The 12,188-nt window shown below is 39.6% G+C and overlaps 1 protein-coding gene across 1 annotated transcript in view; it reads left to right on the top strand.

Annotated features, from left to right (window-relative positions):
* The first annotated feature begins 6,281 nt into the window (after positions 1–6,281).
* CAPRIN2 (caprin family member 2) overlaps positions 6,282–12,188 on the top strand; it is a 42,292-nt gene continuing 36,385 nt past the window's right edge. The window contains 3 exon segments of the mRNA XM_081061031.1: positions 6,282–6,564; positions 7,696–7,961; positions 10,047–10,109. Of these exon segments, the coding sequence (XP_080917157.1) occupies positions 7,710–7,961; positions 10,047–10,109 (315 nt within the window). The 5' untranslated portion in view covers positions 6,282–6,564; positions 7,696–7,709.

Below are 12,188 nucleotides of genomic sequence, written 5' to 3'. Positions count from 1 at the left end.
ACTAAACCCAGAGCCCTCAAAAAAATCAAAAATAAAACGCAAACAAAATGGCTTTGTTAGGATATAATTCACATACCACATGTGTTAATTTCTCAGGACTGCCATAACAAATTACCACAACCTGGGTGGCTTAAAACAACAGAAATTTATTCTCTCACAGTTCCGGAGTCTAGAAGTCTGAAATCAAGGTGTCAGAAGGACTGTGGTCCCTCCAAAGGCTCTGAGGAAGAATCCTTCCTGTCCTCTTCCTAATTTCTAGTGACTGTCACTAGAATCCTTGGTGTTCTTTGGCTTGTAGCTCCATGGTTTCAATTTCCGTCTCTGTCTTCACATGGCTTTCTTTCCTGTTTCTCCGCTGTCTTCAGATCTCTCTCTTATATTATGACACCAGCCTCTTATATTATGACACCAGCCACTGGATCTACTTCAGCAATTTGATTATATCTGCAAAGGCCCTATTTCCAAATATGGCTACATTCACAGGTACTGGGGGTTAGGACTCCAGCATATCTTTTTGGCGGACACAAATCAACCCACAACACCATACAATTTATCTGTTTAAAGTGTACAATTCAGTGGTTTTTAGTATATTCACAGAATTGTGCAACCATCACCACTATCAGCTTTAGAACATTTTCATTAACCAATAAAGAAACCCTCTGCACATTAGCAGTTATTCTCTGTTTCCCCTTTATACTCCCCCCCAGCCCTAGGTAACCACTAATCTACTTTCTGTCTCTCTAGATTTGCCTATTCTGGACATTTTATAGACATGGAATAATACAGTGTATGGCCTTCTGGGTCTGGCTTTTTTCATGTAGAATACTGTTTTCAAGGTTCATCCATGCATGTATCAGTATTTCATTCCTTTTTTTATAGTTGAATCGTATTCATTCGTATGGGTATACAACATTTTATTTACCCACTCATCAGTTGATGGACATTTGGATTGCTCCTACGTTCGGTTATTTGAATAATGCTGCTATTAAACATTGTGTTCAAATTTTTGAGTAGAGATATGCTTTCATTTCTCTCAAGTGTATACCCAGGGGAATATACCGTGTTTCCCCCAACTAACTGGAAAAATAAGCCCTAGCATGATTTTTCAGGATGACAGTCCCTGAACATAAGCCCTAATGTGTCTTTTGGAGCAAACCTTAACATAAGACCCGGTTTTATATTTGGGGAAACATGGTACTTTTGCTGGGTCACATGGAAACTGTATATTTAACTGTTTGAGCAACTGCCAGACTATTTTCCAAAGTGGCTACAACATTTTGCATTCTCACCAGCAGTCTATGCAAGTTCTAACCAATTTCTCTACATCTTCACCAATATTTGTTATTATCTGTTTTTTTTTTGGTTACAGTCATCCTAGTTAGGTGTGAAGTGGAATCTCACTGTGTTTTGATTTGTATTTCCCTAATGACTGGTGATGTTGAGTATTTTTTCATGTGCTTACTGGCTATTTGTATATCTTCTTTGGAGAAATGCCTAATTAGATTCTATATCCATTTTTAAATTGGTTTGTCTTTTATTATTTAGTTGTGAGAGTTCTTTATATTTTTTTTTTTTTTTTTGTTGAGAGCCCACTGGCCCATGTGGGAATCGAACCGGCAGCCTTCAGAGTTAGGAACATGGAGCTCTAACCACCTGCGCCACCGGGCCGGCCCTATATTTTTATAACATATAAAAATGTATAACATATTGTATATATTATACTATACTATCGTTATTGATTATACAAGTACCTTATTAAATATGTGACTTGCAAATATTTTCTCTAATTCTGTGGACTGTTTTAATTTTCTTGATGGTGTCCTTTGAAGCAGAAAAAGTTTTTCATTTTGATGAAGTCCAATTTAACTATTTTTTCTTTTTTTGTTGTGCTCTTGTCACATCTAAGAAACAGAACTCTAAGATGTATTGCTTATTAAAAATGAGTGAATAGTTTATGTGAGAAATTCTGGGATAACAAGATAATAGTGGATAAGAAGTATTTTCTCAAATGACAAAATAACATACTACTTAGGCTTTCCTTTAGAGTAGCTTTTTAATGTTTCATTTAGGATTCTTGTCCTTTTATGTGAGGAGGAATTATGCAGGTTACTATTTATTCAAATATTTACTATTATATATTATTGTTGTGGCTCCCACTTGGACAATTAACATTTCTGTTAAATAATGAGCTATTACTTAAGCATTATTTATTATTTTTCTAATTTCTGACTTGTTCACGGGAAAGTAAAAAGAAGGTAATTAAAATCATATGAAATTCTACCTCCCAAATCTAACTCAAGGTTAAAATTTCACCTTACTAGGAAGATCATTACATTTTAAATAAAAACAGCAGAATTACCAAATATGTTTAGTGCATTCCCATTAAAAAAAGAATTATATCGGTATTTGCTTGAAAATAAGTCTGGAAGGAAGTAAGCAAAAAATTAATAGTGGTGATCTCAGGAGAGAGTAGTTTTTATATTTTGGGGTAAATTTTTAGTCTCCTTTGATATCTAAAATAAACATGTACTAGAAAAAATTGAGGATATCTTCTAGCCTTTTCTGTGCATTTTTAAAAGTAAATATTTTATAAAAATCTCAATTGTATTAAATAATGTTTTATATCATGCTATTATCCTGCCATTTTTTCACATGAAATGTCATGCCATTGAATATTCTTAAAAAAGATTACTTTTACTGGCTGAATTATAATGGGTTAGAGTCACCTTATTTAGCTATTTCTCTATTGCTGAATGCCTAGGTTGTTGTTTACAATTTTTCATCACTTAAAAAAAATGCTGTGATTAGCATTTTTATAAATAAGTTATTATTTTCATCTCTGATTATTTGCATAGAGGAGATTCCTAAAATAAGCACTAATGAGTCAAAAGATATGATTAGTTTAAGATGTCTCAGTGAATGAGTTTCTTTGAAGATACAGTAACACTGAATTGCTATTTTTTTTGGGTTCAGTCCTGCCAGTGTCATTGTCTATTCCTACACTTTATTCTCTATGGGAGCAGCAAGGAAAAAAGAGTGGAAGCAACTTGGAATGTCCACTGCACTAGTGGGCAGAAGACCTAGATTCTTTAGGTCCTAGGAAAACTAAATGTCCAGAAGCTTTACTTACCTTAACTTTACAATTAGGGGAGGGGTTTCAGGGCCCTAAAATTCTCTAGTTCTCAGGCTACGAGGAGACATGCTGGGCTCCACATTGTGGGAAACGAAGCAAATGAAGATACCTCAGTGGAGGAGATGTTTTCACAGCCCATCATCCAGAGAGATGCTTTTTCATCAACGAAATGAAATCCTTACCACTGTTAAGTAGGTATTGTGATCTCTGGAGGAACTGAAACCCAGAGTATTTAGGTAAATTGCCCAAGATCACGCAACTAGTAAAGGGCAGAAGAATCTAATACCAGGTATGTGTGGCTCAAAAGTCTGTGCTGTTGATACTTCACCATATTTCAAAGTTGGAGAGAAATCATATTTTTATGGGCTTGAAATTATAACCACACACGCATCACAAGCTCTACATTGATCATTTCTCTCCTAAGAACTTTTATTTCAAAGACATTTGATGGAGAAACACTATTAATGAGTTAACTCCAATACCAGAAAAACAGTATAAACAAACTCATTAGGAATATAGTACCATAATTTTATGAAAAATCTAAGCTCACAAAAATATTAATCTTAGAAACTACAGGAATTCTCTCAAAAACTCTTCAAACTGTTAACGGCAACTTTTTGTTTTTTCGACCTGAAGTCTATATTGGTCAGTCCTTTACTTTTAGAAATTTTTCTCCTCAAATAAATGAAGAGACCCTATGAATCTAAAAGCATGTAAAAGTGCAGTGCAATATTTTAAAACAACTTTATTATGTTATATGTTCCCTGGGAATCTATTGTTCACAGCCTTCTTGAAGTTTTCTTGGTCTCCTCTCTTTTTTGTATGGCAACACTCCAAAAGCCTTGTAGAGCCACTGAGAAGCAGATTTCTATCACCTATAACAAAATATCTAAGATAATTTCTCATAGCTCCACTCATGCTGCCAGCTTCAACATTCTTTGGTGAATTAATCTTTCCAGTTTTAACAACATGAAGCTGCATTATCTTTAAGTGATGACAGCATAACCATCCCTGCAGAAACCATAAGTTTGCCAGACTATACTATTTATACATTCAGATTTTCAAGGGATGTAAAGTTTGGCTGTGGTTACAGAAATCAAACAATCCATTTTACATCTCTAGTTTTTTTATTTTTCTTTTTATTGAATTGTTTGTTTTTGCTATTTATTCCTGCAACTCTTATTGAATTCCCACTCAGCTCCATGGGACACGGGCCATATTTGTCTCACCATTATATCCCTATCACTCAACACATAGCAGGTGCCCAATAAATATTTGTGTTTTTTTGCCCTCAGCTTTATTGAGATATGAATGACATGTAACAACAAATATATGTTGAATGAATGAATGTATTCTTACCACATTGATTTGGAAAAACACTTTTTATCATATTTTAAATATAGTAATTCCTTGCTAAACTGGGAAGTGGCTTTCCCCAAATACTGCTTCACAGTTGACAAGATAAATCAAGGTGTTGTAGAAAATAGGGAGTGGGGAGAGGAAATAAACAAAACCTCTGACACATTTAAATTGGGGGGGGAGCATGTGTTTTCAAAATAAGCCAGATCATTGGCTTTAAAGATCTTCTCTAGTAGGAAAGATTTTTTTCTGAACCACCTTTTTGGTAAGATATAAGGGCAACATTATCTACTTAGGTACAATCTCCCACAAATGTTTTGCTTATACAGACTGTACCTTACTGGACTTGATATATAATTATTTTTGCTTTTGCATTTTTTTCATGATTCATTTTCTGAATCCATGATGGGAAATAAATCTATAGATTTATTCAGAATTATTCTATTTAGTGGAATAGTTAGCATTCATCTATGGCCAGATCCATAGAACCTAAGGGATAGTGTTTTTTCTTTGTCACTTAGAAGGCAAACATTTCACGGCTAATGTGACAAATACCATTCTTAGATTCATTATTAGCTCAGGTTACAACAGGCATAACCTGTGCCGCAACCTGTACTGTAACTTTGTGCCTACTCATTGATGTAAACGTGTGTTCTTTACATTTTTTTAAACCTATGTCTGCGGTTTTTGTTCCCTCAAGGATAAAGGTATAGTCTTCCTCCCCTCATTCACCCACTTCTGTTCTTTCTCTAGTTATAAGCAATAAAACAAATGGACAATCTAATATTTATCTGACCTTCAAGAATACATGTGGGATTCAGAGAATCAAAGCAAAAGTGCAACATTAAGGTACATTATGTCACCAGGGAATGAAAAGAACACAGATAATAACTGAAAAATACGGTATCAAGAGATGATAAAAATCATGGTAGTTTTTGCGTGGGCTCGGCTAACACTTTTTAAACTGGACTTTTGTTTCCTTGATTATATTTGAGTTTATTCTTCTCTTGCTAGTCTAATTTTTTACCAGTCTTAGGGACAGGCCCTAAAACAATTCTACCTGATGTAATGGCTGGACACAGGGGTCTGGGGTATTGCTGTGTTTTGTTTTTGTTTTGTTTTTTGAACTCGATTCATTTGGTCTGAGAATCCCCTTCTTCGGAAACATTTACGTATTTTCAGCCTTCTATGCAACCTCACCAAGATTTTTCTCAGCTTCTTCTCTGCGTGCCAACGGATCCGTCTGTTTCAAAGCTACAAATGAAACGGTCTAAATAAACACAATCTTATCTAAGTTTGCGGAGTCACCCTTCCGTTTAGATGGAACTGTTGGGGCAGTCTGCTCTCATAGGCTGAGTCCTTTCTGGGGAAACGTGGATTTTCCGCATCCTACTGTGAAGGATGGAATAACGGGGGGGACAGGGGGTACAGGGTGTAAAGGCAGACCTGCATTTCAAGGATGCCCACCGAAACCACCATAGAGAGGCTCAAACTCGATTTAACTGGCGATTCCACAGAGGGCGCGCGGCCCTTTTCGCGTGACCGCCATCACCTGTTCAAGGTCGCACCTGCAATTATGATTACACTTTGCAATCAGCAACGTTCCTCAGGGCCTGGGGGGTGGTCTACGAGGACCCGGCTCTCGGCGCCACACGGGCTCCACCTGGTGCCCAGCCGTCCGCGCAATCGCGGGGAGAACGCGCCCTCTCGCGACCGCTTTCCCGCGGCAGCTGGGCCTGGAACAGCGCCCCCTGGGCCGAGCCCCGCGGCAGCCCGGCCGGGCACCGGAAGGAGGCGGTGTCCAGTGGCACAAAGCTGCGCGCGGACGGGCGAGGGGGACGGCGCAGGGCGCGCCTACATAAGCCACGCGCGGCTGCCAGCCCGGCCTGGGCGACAGCAGCTGAGTCCGCGGAGCACGGGGCGCCGCAGACGCCGCCGGCGAGGACCCGGGGGGGTGAGGGACGAGGAGGAGAAGCAAGTGCGGGGTGGCGCCAGTGCACCCTCGGCCCTCTCCTGGCTCCCGCCGGCTGTCGGAGGCGAGCCCGGGCGGCGGCAGCCGCAGCGCCTCGGAGGTGAAGCCGGGCTGCGGCGGCGTGGGGGGGCGGCTGGCTCGGCGAGGGTGGGAGAGGCTGGGCGACCGACGCCGTGGGGGGGGTGAAAGGGCGTCTCGGCATCCTCGGAGCCGTGCTCGCGAGGCGGGCAGCTCGTGCGTGTTCCTCCAGGTGGGCCTCCCCAGAGGCACCTGCAGAAGTGGCCCCGGCAGGTGCCGTGGCCTCGGAGGGCTGTGGGAAGGGCGGGGGTCGGTGCCCTCGGGATGCCGAGTGACGGCTCCGTGGAGGCGCCTGTCGCGCGGGTCCCTGCGGGGATTTGGGGTCCGCGCTGGCGTGCGTGGGACCCGTGATGCCCTCGCTTTGGGGGTGCTGTTAAGGGGAGTGGGATGGATGCCTCCGTCGCGCGGGGGTGAAGGAGGTGCAAGGGTCACTGACCAGGGCTGTGTCTGGCTCGCCAGGATGATCCCTTAAACCGGCTGGGTGGGGGTGGTTATGGGTTAGTGTAAACAAATCAAAACAAAAAAAGCAACTTGGGGCGCTCGCAGCTTGAGAGAGTACCTCGCTACAAATGTCCAGTAGTGATGGACTTCGTTTGTAGGCCCCAGAGCAATCCGAGGGAAGTTAGCATTCTTGTTCGAGAAGCTACTCTTCAGTTAGTGAATGAGAACTCTAAAACAATCGTGTGTTCGGGATTTTCTTTTAAATGCCGTTAATGATTGGGTTAGGGCTGGCGGTGAGGGACACGGTAAGGAGGATCCAATGGCTGCCTTGAGGTCCCAATAGGGAGAGCTTATTTTTTGTGTGTCATTTCTTGACCACAGAAATTTTTCAGCATGCGGATTACTGTCCCGAGAAGAGAGGCGCTCAGAAGCCATTGCTTGATTAGCAGTTCTTCGTCCGTATGTGGAAAATTGAGTTTCTGGAAACATTCCCCATCTTGTAGATTTTGCCTGCGCAAAGGCGCTAGTGCTTGGCACGAATTGCCTTAAAAGTAGTGAGATGAAGCGCGGTATCTAAAGCACCATCGGATTTTGAGCTCACTTCTGTGGAAGAGAATTTTGAGGGAATGGATCTAGATTTTTCAGGGAAGGTAAAGCCCGACTGTCCCTCTAGTCCTAATTTACGTAACTTTTTATTTTTTCCCTCCTTCAGCCTCATCTGTTTCAATGGTGCAACTCTCTTCATCTCCTTCTGGTTACCAGTCACCTTCAGGCCGTTCAGAGGAGGGAAGAGAGGGCAATATGAAGTCAGCCAAGCCCCAAGTGAACCACAGTCAGCATGGGGAAAGCCAGTGGGCTGTGAGCCCCTTGCAGTCCACTCTCAGTTCCGCTGCTTCTCCTTCCCAAGCATATGAGACCTATATTGACAATGGACTCATATGCCTTAAACACAAAATTAGAAACATCGAGAAAAAGAAGGTAACTTTTAAAAAAAAAATCTTTAAAAAAAAAAATCTGGGTATATATATGCACCATCTTAAATGAGGGTTAAGTAACTGATGTCTTGGCTTTCAATCTGCTCATAGGTATTACTTCTTAAAGATTTAACTAACCTTGAGATTTAGCTGGCTGAAAACATATAAGCAAGCTAAATATTGGCTATATTAAACTTTCTGTGTTTGATTTGTCAGCATAACTGAATAAAAATATTCTTCTTGGTAAAATTATGCATGTTACTATTGAAATACTTGAAGAGCTAGCCACTTTAGACCAGATTAATTCCTTGAGTGTTGTATTAATGTTTCTTTTCATAGATTGCCTGTTGTTTTTTTTAAAACTTATTTTGCTTGTGGCTTTCTGTAGCAGTTGATTTTGCAGTCTAGCTGCTGCCGTCATTGGAAGCTTTAACGATGGTAAAGCCAGAACATGTTTCAGCACTAATTTTTGTATTGCTAGGTGATCATTTAAGATTAGTAGGTGAAAGCATTGTAGAGAGCCTTGCAAGAGACTCAGGGTATAATCAGCTTAACGTGACAGTAAATGCTGTTGTAAATATCCACATCATTCCTCTCATTTCCTGAGTCATGTAGCCTGTGAAACAGTACTGCACGTTGCTTTGTTGTGTCGTGATTCTCTTTGCTTGTGATAATAAGGCAGGTGATTAACTACTCTGCATCTAGGAACTCTTACTTTTTTGACACGACCGAGTTAAACCTTAGGACAGTTGCTTTTAATGGAGGAGCGTAAAGAGACTTTTAAGAGTTTGATTGACTGTTTCTTTTCCTTTTTTTTTTTTTAATTTAAAAACTACACAGTAAGAAGGCAGTGAAGGTAGAAGAAGGGCCAGTAACTAGTAGCTTCTCTGTAGCCCTCGCTCTCACCAGTTGTGTTTTGAATACATGTAGTTGATCACAAGTGTGATAAGGTGAGCTGCCCGGGTCAGCACAAATTCCCTGCCACTATGGGAAACTAGTCAAAGCAGGATTTGTTGATGGCGGATCATTAATATCTTCCCCCAGCACGAGGAACTACAGATACACAGGGGGCCAAACAAATGTGTACACATTTTAAGAAAGAAAAAACTGTATTGAAATTGTAATACTTAATATATACCGATAACAAAAGATGAATGCAAGTCGTGTGTATACATTTTTTTGGCACCACTGGTATATGTATATTTATATTCTCTAGCTTAATTTAATACTACCTCTTTGAATACCTGTCTGACAATACCAGTACTTTTGTTTCAAGCTTCTGGGAATGCATTTTAAAGCTATCAAGCCAAATGGGAGGAGCCTAAACATTGCTTTGAGAATACCATGGTGGGTCACGTCATTTTTATGGGGACAATAAATGCAATTTATTTGTCATGTATTTTCTTAAATATCAAATGTAATATGAAAAATAGCTTCCAGTTGAGGCTACTATAATGCTAGAAAAGAAATTATTTACATTTCCGTACTTCCATTAGGAAGTTTCCTATAGGACAAATGCCACATAATTCAACAGGTAATTGATAGTTTGAGCATGGCATTAGAGCAGGATTTCTCAGCCTCGGCACTATTGACATTTTGTGCCAGTTACTGCTTTGTTGTGTGGCCTGTGCATTGTGGGATGTTTAGCAACACCCTCGTCTCTACACACAAGATGCTAATAGCATTCTCATCTCCTTCCCATCCCCCAAGCTGTGATAACCCGAAGTAGCTCCAAATGTTGCCAGATATCCCTGGGGGACAAAATTGCCCCTGATTGAGCACCACTGGGTTAGGAGCTTATGATTGACTAGTTAAGTCTTAATTGTCTAAATATACATGGAGACTATTAAGAGAGAAGGGTTTTATTACTGCTTAACTTTTATAATTCCAGACTAATGTAATTGTATGTAATGTTTTTTTTTCCCTGAATGGAACTCACTTGCAATTGCTCCCTGCCTTGTAGTAAAAATGTATTTTTGAAGATTGATAGCTTACTTCAAGAACTGTGTTTTCATAAGAAACAAAGTCTAGTATTTGTTTCAGAATTTTATATCAGGCTAGATACCAGATACACGTTTCTCTTTTGTAGCTCAAACTGGAAGATTACAAGGATCGCCTGAAAAATGGAGAACAACTTAATCCAGACCAATTGGTAAGTGATTTGTGATCCTTTGGTCAGACTTGCTGGTTTTCTTAATAAAACTCTAGGTGGATTTGGTGAGATCAAAGATTTGATAAGCCAAAAAAGATAAGTGACATCTGGCCTTTTTTTTTTTTTTCTTCGAACCTAACTATAAATATTAGACTTTAAAACTTTTAAAAACATTGTTTAACTTGTCCATGGTATACCTGGTAATTGCAAATTGTATCTGATTTGGTGGAGGAGAGTATTAGCAATATGGAAATTAAAAAAACTAATGTTTCATTTATGTTTGCCATTTTGACCTGATCACATTTCCTGGCTAAGAAGAGACAAAATTAATCTAAAAGTTATTTGATCTAGATTGTACATCTATTGTCTTTTATCTTTTTCAACTAAGATTTTTGGTTGTGTATCATAGATACTGGTATTGAAGGATTTTTGCCTTGCCATATGGACTCTTCTTTACTGGCCCAGAATTTTTGTAATGTAGTAAATTATAATTTTGCTGAGGTGCAGATTTGAATTGTGTGAGCTCTGAGATGATGTGCTCACAAAGCTGGTGAGAGAACTTAGCTGAATATTCAGCATTTCAACATGGCTTTGTTCTCAAGTAGTCATCATATGTTCAACTTTTAAAGTGATAAAACTTTTCTTTCTGTAAATATCCTTGAAAGAAGTGTTCTGTTACAGCAGTATTGTTGATTTTTGGAAAGTGTGGTGTGGGGGTGGATAGGTTGGTGGTAGCTCAGGTCGCTCTCTAAGAAATGCCAAGGACGTGCTATATTTCAGAGCTCCAGACTTTAATCTCAATATTTCATTACCATTTTCATACCCATGGTATTAACTTTGATTTCTCTTTTGAGAAATATGCTGATAACTGCCAAATTTATATTATCAATAGATTAGTACTCTAAACTCTAGATTCCTATGTCCAGTTGCCTATTTGACATCTGATGTCATCCTGCCCCTCCCCCCCAAACCTGTACCCGCTTTAATTTTGTTACGTTAGTTAATTGGTTGATGGGCTAGAGGATAGAATTGCTGAAAACCCTGGAGAATTTCTCATCTTGCTCTTCATACCTTCCATCTAGTCCATCAGCAAGTTTGATAAGTTCAACTTTCAAAATAAATCTAGAACCTGATTATTTTTCATAAATTTCACTTCTGTCATCCTGGTCCAAGCCCCATTATCTTTCATGTGCTTTACTGTAAGAGCTCCCACCCAGGCTGTGCTGTTCTTTCTCTCCAAGTCAATTCTCAATATAGTAGCCTCAGGAATCCTGTTCAAGTGCAAGTCAGATGGTCATTCGTCTGCTCGAAAGTCCCCACGGGTTCCCATCGGGGTGGCAGAATGTCCTTATGATGGCCTAGGAAAGCCCTACCAAATATGCTCCCCACTTCCTTTTAAATCTTTATTGCATTTCCTATCCTTCTCTCCCTTGTTAGCTTCAAGCCAGTTACACTGGCCTTCTTGTTGTTTTTCAAACATCCCATGCACACGCCTACTTCAGGGCTTGTGCACATGTTGTTTCTACTGCTTGGGATGCTTTCCCCCAGATGTCTAAATAGCTCGATTCCCACTTTCCTTCAGCTTTTAATTTGAGGTCATCTCAGTAAGGCTTGTCCTGACAACACGATATCTCCATTTCCCCGTTTACACTCCTTAGTTCTTTTCCTTGCTTTAATTTTCTTTATATAAGACTTCTCTGACAAACTGTAAAGTTTTACGCTGTTTGTCTCTCCTTCCCTTACAATGGAAGTTCTGTTAGAACATTTGTTCAATGCTGTTTTCCTAGTGCCTAGAATAGTGTATAGCATATAGTAAACATACAGATTAATACATATGGATTTGCTAAATATAAAATGATTGAATATTGGGTTTTTAAATGTGATTAAGTGTATAGTTTGTGGTACTGGTGAGAAATAACATTTCCTCATACAAGCAGGATATATTTAAGGCAGAAATTTAGAAAAGGCAGATAAATCAGAAGAAAAATCTATAATCTGACCTCTCAGAAAACTGCCATCAGTAGTGTAGTATTTAATTAAGGAGCTCTAAGCTTAGTTTTCAAAATTGATAATAATTTA

The sequence above is a fragment of the Rhinolophus hipposideros genome (genome assembly GCF_964194185.1).
Source record: "Rhinolophus hipposideros genome assembly, chromosome: 9".
Taxonomy (NCBI): domain Eukaryota; kingdom Metazoa; phylum Chordata; class Mammalia; order Chiroptera; family Rhinolophidae; genus Rhinolophus; species Rhinolophus hipposideros.
Note: the sequence above shows the minus strand (reverse complement) of the source record. Positions and strands in the feature narration are given on the sequence as shown.